The 14,083-nt window shown below is 26.1% G+C and overlaps 1 protein-coding gene across 1 annotated transcript; it reads left to right on the top strand.

Annotated features, from left to right (window-relative positions):
* Positions 1 to 248: 248 nt before the first annotated feature.
* On the top strand, positions 249 to 13,389 carry LOC112595887 (sialin-like). Its single transcript, XM_025341275.1, has 4 exons — positions 249 to 790; positions 10,523 to 10,873; positions 12,453 to 12,811; positions 13,175 to 13,389. Exons 1-4 carry the CDS (start codon positions 249 to 251, stop codon positions 13,387 to 13,389), a joined length of 1,467 nt encoding a protein of 488 aa, XP_025197060.1.
* Positions 13,390 to 14,083: the final 694 nt, after the last annotated feature.

Below are 14,083 nucleotides of genomic sequence, written 5' to 3'. Positions count from 1 at the left end.
TATCTCCCCCCCCCCCCCCCCCCCCCCCCATCCCCAAACGGTCCGAATTTTAGGGACGCCCGCCGACTCGTAAATGAATACGAAATAATATTAAATACTTTTGTGGTGATTCAATAGTTGAAATGTATGTCGATGTATTAACATTTGCATTCGATATACATAACGCGATAACGACGATCTGTCGTCTCCGTTCGCTGTTGCAACGATAGATCAAAGTAACACAATTAATTACGAACTCGATGTACGACATGCGGCAACAACACTACAACGACGATAGAAACTTCGACGGCAGAGACGACGACGACGACAACAACAACAACAACAACAACAACGACTGCGTGATCGGATTGTACGATCAGAGGCAGCGCCGGAAGAGATGCGCGACCAACGGTTGGCTGACGATGACGTTTCTCGCGTATTCGTTCCTGCTGACCGTCCGGTTACATTTCACGTACTCGATGATGGTCGTGATGACCGAACCGCTGGTGGCCGCGCCAGTCGACCGGCCGCTGTGCCCGGGCGCCGCGCTGAACGTGGGAGCGAACTCCACGACCGCGGTGGCCGGCCGGCTGGACTGGACGATCCGGCAACAGGCGGCCACGATGGGCGCGTACTTTTTCGGCACGCTGGTGTCCACGCTCCCGGGCGGCGTGTACTCGAGCCGCGGTTACGAGCGGTCAATAATGATGTGGTGTGTGGCCGTCACGGCCGCTACGGTGGCGCTGGTGCCGGTCGCGTTCGCGCATCGCGAGAGTTGGATGGCCGTCACGTTGCTCAGGTTCCTGCAAGGGTAAGGTCGGGTCAGACGATTTTCATAGGTTAGTTTCTCGCACGATGTGTCGCGCGACGTGGCGTTGTCTAGCGCGTGTCATGTGACGCGTGGCCACATAACTTAACGGAACGATTCACCAAGCGACATAACTCCGATTTTTTTTTTTTAATATTTCAAGAATTCGAATTTTGATTTTTAGAATTTTTAAATATTATACTTTCATATTATAATACATGGATATTGTTATATTTATTATATTTATATTTCATTTTTTATCTCGTATTTTCTATATTTTTTTCAATCATTTTTTTTTTTTTTTTTTTTTTGAGGTGTAATCAGTAACGATACAAATTTATGTTTTTCAAACAAGAATTTTCAAATTACAATAGTCTGTCAATATCTTCTAAATACATTATTATAAACCTATTATTATTCTTAGTACACAAAGTTGATAATAATTTAAAAACTTTTTTTATACTTTTGATTTTGATGCTTAAAAGTTTTCCAAAAAAATGATCTACTTAATATTTTATAATAGAAAAAGAAGCTTCTCTTTTGAAACACATAAACTTACATTTACACAGAACATAAGTAAAAAAAAAGTCACAAGAGTTTTAAAATATGCATATTATTGTAGTGCTTAAGTACTTATACTTAAAAAAATCAAAAAATTAGAATTTGAATAAATGAAAAAAAAAACTTTAGTTTTTCTCTTTTAGGAAAAACATAAGATCATAAATATGTATTTGTCAGTCTATAAAACATATTATTGATCTGATATCCCGACCTTGTTTGACCCTTAAACATTAATGTCGAAAATGATATGCAGCATGGTGATTCGTTCGTTAAATGAGAAAAAGTGTGTATTAACAAGTCAAAAAGTTAAACTCAAACTAAAAATGTATTCAATGAATTAGTTAATTTACTAATCAATTACTAGATTAGTGAAACAACTATCTAATGCATATTTTTCTAATCGATTTAAGAATAATGAAAATAAGTTTAAGTCATGTATATATAAATATATATTATATAATAAACCTATAATAAAAATTGTATTCCATACTTAATATGTAGCTAAATACAATTTATTTTTAACTACTATGTTTACAATAATATTATATACAAATAAAAAAATAAATATTCTTATATTTAATAATTTAATCAACACTTACAAAAAATTGCATAGACCACTATAGCTATTTTGCAGCAACATTGAATATTGTAACAACCAAAACAACAAATGTATGTATTGTTAAAAAAAATTAAAAGTTAGATAACAACAAACGAAATTTCCCACCTGGGTGGTATTTTAATTTAAGAATATTTGTTTTTAATTAAATTAATATTTTCTCCACTTAAACTATTTTTAATATTTAGATGAACTATTTGTTATTTAACTATTAACTTATAATTAAACTTTCTAAATATCGTCTTTTTATTTTTTTACTAACTTAAATTAATTATTGTTTCCATTAACTTACTGATCACTATATATTAGAATTAGTCAACCTACGTTTTAAATTTTATTCTAGTAAGATATTACTATAATATTTTACATATGTAATTATATAAAATTATTTTCTTATTTTATGAATTAGATACTTACGTTAAATTCTGCCTTTTTTATAAGCTGGGAATGTTATCAAGTTATATATTGGACGCAATACACACTTTTCATAAATTAACGATTAAAATATTATAGGATGTTCATCAATATAGCATAAATGTGGGTTGTGGGAGATGGTCGTCAATCGTTGTATCTCCGTAGATATTTTAAAAAAACACAGATGTATCGGATAGATATAAGTTTCATTTTTATTTTATTTTAATATGATTGCACACAGCTTGAAAAGTCATCAACAAGGCTGTTAGATAATAACCAAAGCACATTGCGTCTGACAGGACTTCCGACTTTTGTATTAACGGCTTTTCATTAACCACGTTAATCTTTATCTTAAAAACTGCGGTTTATATCTATCATTATACTCCAATAACATTTCTAATGTGTATCATAATAATTCACAATAAAATATTTATCATTAGTCAATAATACATAAAAATATGTATTCGTGCATTGTATATATTTTATTAATATTTTCATAAATTGTATTTTTGTTCTTATATTTTGTAAAATAAATTTTTAACATTAACTAAAATAATATATATAGTCTTTTAGATTTCTAAACATGAATTAAAAAGTATTAAATGTTTTGAATAACAATTGTAAAAGTCAAATAACTAGATATACTTTTATCAACATTTAATAATATGTATAATATCTAATTTTTATCAATATAACTTTAAACAAATATAATTTATCAAGAATCATATTGCATAATATTACATTTTTTTTTTTTTTTTACTTTTGTAATTCTTATAAATTGTTTATCAACTAATGTATTATGGGAAGTCAAAAAAATTAAACAGACTCGTGTATTTTTCTCTTTAGGTAACTCGAATTTCACTAAAAAATATTATAATAATTACAATAAATAATTAAGTGCTAAATACATAAATTGGCTTATAAATAATCATGATTAAAATTTCGATATTTTTTTCTAAAAATAAAAACTAACGGTGATTATTCCATTCTTGATTTTTTTTTTTATTTAAATAATATTATATTATTAACAGTTAAATAGTTTAAACTAAATTTATCATGTCAAAACTTTTTTAAGCACATTATATTAACCTGTATATAAACTACACTTAAGATATTACTTATCGAATGAACAGAACCACTACTGTCATGATCGTGAAATATATATCTTCAACACCGTTATCGAATTATTATTTTATCGTTGAAATGCATAAACAGCATTCGATTTATATTATTATTAACCAAACTTTACTTTACCCTAAAATACAGAGATATCTTCAAAATTATTTTATTGGCTGATTATAAATTACTCAAATATATTATACATACTACGTATGACATAAAATATTTTGAATTAGGTATCGAATTGTACACTCTAAAAACTCGAATAATCTATAAATATTCATTAAAAATTAATAAAATAACTTAAAATTTCTATTTCAACACAATAAATCAACAAAAAAAACAAATTGATCCGATCGACCGAGCAATTTATTTGGACGAGAACGATTAATACTAAACAAGAGAGGCGAAAATATCGTTGAATAATTTTATTATTGTACTACTTAACTATGTTGTCGAGTGATAAAATCATGTAATGAAACGAAAATAAAAACGAGAATTTCTTATTCGCGTTGACCAACACAGTAAAAATATGGTTTACTAAAATGTGTTTAAGTTAATACCAAAAAATTTGTGTAAACTAAAAAAATCAAAAAAATCCTACATTAAAATATTTTAGTGGGACATTTTCGGGATCGAAAAAATTTGTATTCGCCAAGTTTGTGCTAACGATAAAATACTGTAATGTAGGCACCAACGCGTATGGTCGAATAAAAACAAATTTAATAGAATATCACGATATTATTCAGCTACAAATTACATTATACGGGGTAGTTACCTACGCCAATATTAACGTCGCGCAATACGTATTCTATTACTTGTACAGTGTACTACTTATACGAACAACGATATTAATGATAATAATAGAATATTTTAATTATTGTCGGTTGAAAAAGTGTTACGAAATATTGCAATAAAAGATGAATTCAGTACGGTACTGGCTGGTGCTAACTGATAGACCGCCACGCGCGATTCCGAGACACGAGAACCTTCAGTTTATTATTAGGTGTATGCATTGTATTACAATGTCATAACGTATTATAATGTTATTATTAACGTGTCATTTTCCGCGCTGTATATTTATTCTTATATAACAGCATAATATAAACATCGCATTTAAACCCGGCTTCACCGCAATCGCCACGACGACGTATCCTCTTCCATTTTCCGACCGACAATCTACAGTCGTTACCATATTTTAAACACGCAGTTGCAGAAATAGCCATAATAATGACCGTTTCGAAAATGTTGTATTCTCCTTATCCTTTATCTCAGTTCGTCTTGTTCTCTTTTTGTAGATTCCTAGTGAATATTTTGTTTGCCTTACAACGATTATAATATAATAATACGACATATTATTATTATACGTAGGTATCATTATATTATGATACATATTTGAGTGAGCGACAATGTATTTTATCGAATTCTCAGTTTTCTCAATTACTATAAGGAATGATTGTGAATAATAAGAAGTTTGTATTTATATGAGCTCTTAAAAATAGAAATGTGTATTAAACGATACGATTTTTTAAATTCTGTATTACATTTTGCTAGTATTTTATGATTTTCAAAGACTTATGGCTGCATATGATTTCAAAAAGTATGGTACTTAATAATATATTTATATGTACTATTTTTTGAGTGATTAAAACATGAATCAATTTAAAATATAGTAATATTAAGACTATTATATTATTTTTATTTTTATTTCATCTAACATATTATACTTATATTGATTTCTTGTTAAATATTATTGCTAATTTAATAAAACTTTTTATTGAATGTGATCAATATTTTTACTTATAGCATAGTATTTTGTGTTACTTTCTCATTTAATTTATCATATTTGGATTAAATTAATAAAATTTAAAATTAAAATGCGTCTGGAATGATTTGACTCTATTAGTTATGGATGTATTATTAGTAAGTTTTTTTTGACAATATTGACAATAAATAAGAAGGAAAAATAAAATCTTCTGAAAGATATGTTTCAATTATATAATCAGTAATTTCATATTATATCGTATTTAATTAAACACATTATAACAAACTTCTTAAAACCTGTTATGAGGGTGTTGCTTAAACACGTTGCTTTTATTATGAAGGTATAAAGGTCATTCACCCAAACGCACGATACTAAAATAATATTGAGCTTTCAGGCTCAATACTTATACTCATTACTTTCATCTTTTGATGACTTGATGTTTTTTTAATTTAATTTAAAAAAAAATTATTTAATAGATTTGAATTTTCTTTTTTTTATTTGTTTTATAATGTTAACGATAATTGATTTTCAAAATTTAACTTTTTTGATATAAATATAGAAATATGATCCAATTTATTTGGAAATTGTTAAGTAATCATTTTTTTTTATTTTCTAAGATTCAAAACTTGAAAAAATAATTACTCAAACAGTACAAAAAAATTGTTCTTAATTATTCATAGGTATACATTTTAAGTTATGTTTATTTATTTTAATTTAACGACAACATTATGCTTAAATGGTTTTTCGTAGAATTTGAAGTTTTATTTGTTTCAACATAATAATTGTATATTATTCAAGTCTTCTCGTAAGATATAACAGTTGTAACAATAGATAAATTATTTAATATGATTAAGCTATTTATATGTATTTTTAATCATTTTATCAAAACTTTTGTTGTAAACTCAATATAATTTATTATACACAATGATATGCAAAAAAAAATAATGATCTACTTACTTTCTAAATCTAATATGTGGGAAACAAGAAAATTCATTGTTGACAAATTTAAATATATATTTAACATAGTGTACCAATATTTTATTATTCTATTATTCTCATTTATACTGAACATAAATACAAACACCAATAATCATCAATTTGTATTTACGAAATAAATTGAGTTGTTTATAGCACAATAGAAAACTTTTAGAATGTTGAAACCAATACGTTGGTTTATTGGGCATTGTCAGCTAAATCTACTTTAAAAATAAATAATAATTACTGAATAATCGTAATAATTATACTTCATCACGTATTGTAAATGAATTAAGTTTTTTCTTTTAAAGCAACATAACTACTATTCATAATATTATTAATAATTTAATTATAATTTAAAAACATACATTTTATAGTACCTATACTATATATACTAAAAAGCGTACTATTATTTTTAATCAAAAAAAACAGTTGATAGTAGGAGCATCAACAATATTATGTAACATAAAAATGTTGAGTGTTTTTTTTTATTTTGGTTAAATATTTTTATTTTTTTTTTTTCATGTACCTAAGTATCTAAAGTAATTGCATGTGAAATACTCATAAAAATTGTGATTTATTTGGGTTATAACTTGTTATATTACATACTTATAACACTTATGTTTAAATTTTTTGAGTATAGCGTAGATACAAATAATGATAATAATAAACTAAAGTAAAAAAAATATATTTATGTATTAAAAATAGATAATTTGCGTTAAAAATATGAAATGACCAACCAACAATTTGGTTTTATTTTTTTCTATATTATTAAACAACTACAATTATCATTTATTATCAATACTCGCATAACTATAGAAATCAAAATTAAATATTAATTTTAAAGACCTTGAACTATGTTGGAAATAACTTTTATATTTTACTATTACCAATTATAATTATATATAATTTCTTATTTTATATTAAAATATTTAAAAATAAGTACTTTGTATTATAATTATATGCAAGTTATATGATTTTATCTTTCATTTTTTTACAAAATAAAGTTATTTTGCTGTGAACATTAAATTAGTATTTTATACATTTTTAACATATTATTTTGCAACAAAATTATATACGAAAAAAAAACTACAAACTAATGAAAAATATGTATCAAGAAGAATGTGCAAATATTTTACACGTTTAGAAATGTAATACACTTTTGTACAATTAATATCCAAGATAACCAATCTTAAGTATTCATGCATACATTTTGTGTACTACCTATTGAATATTTTATATCTACATAATTCCTTAAATTCTTCATTGCTCTTAGTTGAATGCATTATATAAAATGAAAGTGTAAAGTACTTTTTAATTTTAAATTAAAAATATTTCTCATTTGTATTTATTTATAACTCTAACGATATTAAGATAATATACAAAACGTAGTTATGATTTGAATTATACAATAGTTGTCGAATATAAATATCAATTTCAGTCAAGTTAAATAAAATAAAATATTATGTTTTTTTTACAATATATCTGTTTTTATTTTAGACAGCCTATTTATATATAAATATACTTGTTTTTTTAGGTATGTTTAACTTTTTACAGCAATCCTCCCAACGTACACGCAAATCGGTGGACTTTTTTAAACGTATACCATATAGTTTTTATTTCTTTTATAAACTCTTAATCTTAAAACTTTGAAACAAAGTTAACATCTCGACCTATATTTTTATTATTAAAGCTTTTTACTAGTACTGTGTAATGTTCTTAATTCCTAAATGGATTATTATTTGACAACCATAGTGTAAAATCTATACAGTTATTTTTTTTATTAAACATATTTATTTGCCAATTTCGTACGTCACTAGTCACTAATGATTAAATTCCTCATAACATTATGAAATAATGTATCCTATTAACTAAACTAGCAAAAGATGTGCACATTTCGTATACTGTATGATATATTTACCTAACAAAACTAATATTCATAATAATTTAAAATTAGTTTACAGTTAAAGGAATCGATTAGACATTATTATTTATTTTTCTCGTTTTAACACAGCTATATAGTTTAAATTAAAATTGTAAACTATATGTTGTTACTAATAAGTATTATTTCTATACTTACTTTTGTATGATATAGAATTTAATTTATAATATATGAGTAAATTTAACATATTACGAACTAGGTATATATTTAGTATCATTTTAGGTAATAAAAAATAATACCATAAAATCTACAGTAAATAATATAATACCTATTAAGATGTTCTAAAATCTATTCAAATATAATATTCACTTGTTAAAATTTCTATTTTTAGATTTTATTTTATGATTTAAAAAAAAAATATTAACTAAAATAGTTGACAATCAAAACAGACAAGTAAATTCTCCATTTTAATAGGTGATTAAAATATTTTCAATTAAGTACCTGAACAAATATATTATTTATAAAAATCCAAAATATAGTCTGAAAGAAATAACCTCCGAGTTTAAATTTAAAAGTTTTCATTTTGGCTTTATTCTTTTATACGAGTTCATTTAGGTAAAAATTATTTAATTATTTCTACTTAGTCACATTAACCTAAACATTACCTACACATAGTTAATTTACATGTGACTTTTTTGTATCTACATTATTTTACTAGGTATATTAAATCGATTAGAAATTCACGTTCTATAAATAAAATAAAATATGAATCGTGTCTAATATATAATTACTGACTATATACAATATATTATATCATTGTTTAATATAATATGTAGTGTAGATATGTATACCTAACCTAAAATTGTATACATAATGCACATATATTTGTACATTTTTTGCTGATTTACGTTCGTTAGCGTTCGTTTTAAATGCATTGGATATACCAGAATATTACCCTTTTTATCCAAGCAGCTTATCAGTGTATAATTTACGATAATTTAATATCTGCAAGCAATAAGCAGCGATCTTAATTCCAAACTTTAGTCTGAAAATAAAATAACAGTATACACAATGCTGTTATAGTAAAGTAATAATTTCGATGCGGCCAAAAACGTAATGTAGGAAGACCCGAATATATAGCTTACTTACAGCCTAATCCAACATATAATCATTAACTCTCTTAAGACTATTATACCTATCTAAATAATCTCCTTAAAACGATTATAAGGCCACCCATGTCTAATGGTATTAAGTCGATTATAAAGAAAGATTAATTTTTCACAAACTTTACAATATTTCAGAAAATATGTAGAAATGTCGATTTCAAAAATAAATCATAGAAAAAAATAAAAATGTATAATTCAGAGGTCGTAGCCCATTCGGCTCCTGTTTTACAAAAATGCCATATTCCAAACGGCTCCCGTCCAAAAAGATCTAACGATCAGATAAATTCCTAAACGGCTCCGGTTTTTTACAATACAAATATCTTCCCACTTTATACAGATTTAGAACTGTCTCTCAAAAGAAGTGTGATTAAAAATGTCTTGGTGTACACTAAGTAAGTTATTAAAATTATGTAAAAAAAATCTTATAGTATAATATGAAATTTTAAATTGTTAACGTTAAAAAATATAAATAATGGAAAAAATGTTTATATAAATAAAAATACTAAAAAAAAAAATCATATATGGGGTAAATTTGTTAAGCACAATCTTTTTGTAAAGTCTATGCGTACTATTTTATTTGATGAAAACTTGTAAATGATTTTTTCGATCAGACAGGCGTGCATATATAATTATTGTAAAGTTTACAATCATACAATTATACTTGTTTGTACATTCTTTTTCAACTGGAGCCGTTTGGAAATAAGCAAACAATAGACGGGAGCCGTTTAGATCCTACGAATTCAGAAACTCAAAAATATTACTGCTGGGTAATATATCATAATATATCATGCTGGGGATATATAATATTATCATTTATGTCTAACTACTCATAGATGCTTGGTTTAAAAAAACCTTTATAGATTATATTAAATTGTAAATAAACGTCAATAAACATTACATATTGGAAGTTAAAAAAGTTATTAAATGTAATTTCTTATATTTTCTAAGATATTACTTGATTTCAATCAAAAAAAAAAAAAAAAAAAAAAAAAACAATTTATATAATATCAACAATTAAACTGGAGTACAATATTGTTTAGAAATCAACTACTTAACAAATAAGAATAACGAATAGTAAGAACATTGTGGTGATATGTAGATAATACCTATGCGTAATATCCACATCGAAATTATTCTCTTTATTCCTTAAGATTATTCTAATTTCTAATATTTTATTGTTTTAAGTTCGTGATTACTGTTTTATAAAATGTTGTCCATCACCGATTTCGATATTCAGGTGTGCGTTCGGACCGACTGGCTCGTGTGGTGGAACATTGGCCGGTAAAATCATACCAAAAACCAACAGGATCCTGTACACGACGTTTATGTTCTCCGGCACGGTATTTGGCGGCTTCTTCGGGCATTTGTACAGCGGAATAGTCATACCTAACGTATCACTCGACGGCAGCTTTTTAGCGCTGTCTGTCATCGGGTTTGTCTGGGCCGCCGTGTGGGGGACTATGATTCATCTGACACCATACGTTAACGACTTCAGCGACAGCCCTAAGTCCGTGTCGTTCATCTCAACGGCGTGGACCGTGATCATGCGATCAATGCCGTTCATTAGCTTGCTGAACGCATCGTTTGGGTAAGGGAGACGTCGCGTAGTGACAACAAATTTATTGTTACTTAATATTATATTATTACATCGTTATGATTTTAATGAATAAAATATCAGATACCAGATAAGTCAGATAGGTTAAGTTAAGGAAACAAGTTATTCCTGCGAAACTATTCGATTTTTTATTCTACTGTGTACCGTATATTGTTATTATCCAAAAGTTGTGGTCATACTTAGATTTTTTTTTTTTATAATTATTGATTAAATACGTATATACTTTGTACATTCTTTGAAAAATACAACTAAAGAATAGATAATTAATCAAAACAGTTAATATGTATATTGTATAAAGTATGTAAATATATATATATATATAAATTATACAGAGTGTTACATCAAAAATGTTTATCGACATTTTTTCCATAATAATGAATTTAATAAGTTACATTTTTATAAGTTAACAATTTATATATAAAAAAATAGGTGGTACTTATATATTATGTAAAATAAAAAATAATATTACCACAAGAAACTTATAAAACGATATAAAAATAAAAAACTAAAAATATGATCCTTGAGTATGATAAAAAAATTTCTAAATTCATTATTAAAAAATAAAACATGAATATATATACATGATATGATTTAATATATTTAAATATATGTTGATATTTTTTCTCAAAATTAAAAAAAAAAAAGATAACTAATTTATAAAAAGTTAAAAAATTAAAACAAAATATTAAAATATTTAATATATTATTTAATATTTTAAAATATTAAAACATAGCTTACTTAATTACAACACTAATCTTATTCAAGACAAAGAAAATATTTATCTACTTATCTGAAATAGTAATATGATACATTTTAAGGGGATTTGATAGTTGAAGTTCAATATGGGTAGTTTCTAAATGTGTTTATGTGGGTTGTTTAAATGGAGTGTGGAAAGCAGGATATAGATAAAATCATGATAGAAAGGGATCATTAATGTATGTGACTGTGTGTAAAAGAAATATTGGATCGCTCATGGACGTACTTACACATATCAATATAGCACAAAACAAACATAAATAATTTTTGTTTTTTCTGTAAAAGTTATCAATCTTTTAGCAATTGTATTTGTTAACCTATTTACCCGATAAAATTTCATTTTAAATTTGTCATTTAATTTACTTTGAAAAAACTTTCTTACATTTTTCACTCCATTAATGGTTAAACAATTCTTTATATTTAAAGTATTTTTTATATATTATTTTGTAGAGTTTAAGAGCATGGTTTTAAAAAAATGTATAATTTTTTTTTTTTTTTTTTTATATATTAGCTTCATTACGAATTGAAATATGTTTTCAATAATCTTAACAAATGATTAGAATATTTTATACAGTTAACAAAAGATAAATTGATTTAAATTAAAAAAAAAAAAAAAAAACACAGACGAGATCTAGTTCTCTTAATCGTAAGTTACGTTTGTTTTATGCACATTTAAAACAACTACGTAAATAGGTACACAAATATTACACCTGTCATATTACAAATGTATCACTACTAACATATATCAATAAATAATTATAATATTATGTTTTTCATACCCGTTTATTTTTTTTAGTTTCGGATTTTTATATAGCTTTATCACTACCGGGCTACCGATTTATAGCGCCAATGTCCTAGGCGGCGATGCTGTGAAAACCGGTATACAAGTATCTGTGTCTTGGATAATCAGTTGGATTTTGTCTATATTCGCAGGAATCTCAGCCGCGTCTTTAACGAACGTTGACACGAATACGAAAATAAAGGTCAGAAAGCTGTACGTCGGTATTGTGTTGATAGGATCACCGATAATGCTTTTGGGTGTCATGATTGCAGAATGTAACGAGTCGTTAGCCAGAATATTTATGAGAATGACTGTAATATTATTGGGCTTCGAACGAAGCAGCATCCGAATAAATTCTCTAGACTTATGTCCTAGTTAGTAATATTCAGATCAAATAATAATAAACTCCTTTTAATTTCAGAATATATTTTTTAAACTCTAGCTTCCCATCTATATTATTGTGTATATTTTATTCAATTTTACTTAATATCAACCTATTATAAAACACGTTCGTAATAATTATACTACAAATAAATACCCAATATACGTCTTACTCACAAAAGAAATTACATAGTACTATATATTTTTTTTTTATTATTATTATGTTTTTAGATCTACATAATTTTTTTGTGAAAACACTCACGTGTGCATACGCGTGCGTTTTAAAATATGATTATTATTTATAATCAACAATTACCTTTAAGAAAAATTTCATTGAATTTATTATTAAATTTCAGGTTATGTGGGAAGTCTAATAGCCATGTGTGATATTTTTTACTCTATGGGTAATATAATTGATTTAGTGCTGGTTCGAAATTTATTTGCAGACACTATGAATTGGAGCATAACATTCCAGGTGACTATCATATTCTCAATTGCGTGTAGCATACTATTTCTTTTGTTTGGCTCCTCACAACAACAATGCTGGGATCAAAGATATGTACGTCCGTAAACGCAAAATAATCATCCGTGTGTACCACGATCTTTACGACAACATACTATCTGAATACAACAATAAAATCTTCGAGTACTTAAAAATAATTTTATAAAACGTATTTTTAATAAAAATAAAAATTTGTTCATTTAATTAATTGTAATGTGATAATTATTTTGTCATCTTCATTATATAGGTATATAATACAATATTATTATAATCGCAAGACTGTATATATAATTAAGTTGTTTACTAAAACTTAAATCAAGGCATTAATAACTTATTTTGAAATTCTATGATCTTTACCAAAATGTTTACAATGAAACTATAATACAGGTACACTTACAACATTACTGTTATATTAACTTACACTTGAACTTAATTCGTTACTAATTTTTCGCTGTAACTTTATCATAAAAAAACCCTAATAGCGATCATATCTGCTTACAGCTTAATACACATTAATAATATATGCTATTTGGAACAGTTTTTAAGGAACTTTTGTAAACATTGGGTCAATGCCAAAATGGTAGAAGTCGAAACTATCAAGAAAAAAAACACATTGCTTATAATGAAAAATAAAACTTTAATATTATTATATATCTAGCCGCAAATGTATTGGAACATTTCCAGAATGGGTACCCAATTATTCTTTTCATTTTTGGCAATCCACCTTTATCGAATAATAGTTATTCAGATTTCAGGTAATTTT

The sequence above is a fragment of the Melanaphis sacchari genome, unplaced genomic scaffold (assembly GCF_002803265.2).
Source record: "Melanaphis sacchari strain LSU unplaced genomic scaffold, SCAv2.0 Contig2_pilon_pilon, whole genome shotgun sequence".
NCBI lineage: Eukaryota > Metazoa > Arthropoda > Insecta > Hemiptera > Aphididae > Melanaphis > Melanaphis sacchari.
This window is presented reverse-complemented; position numbering and strand designations above follow the sequence as displayed.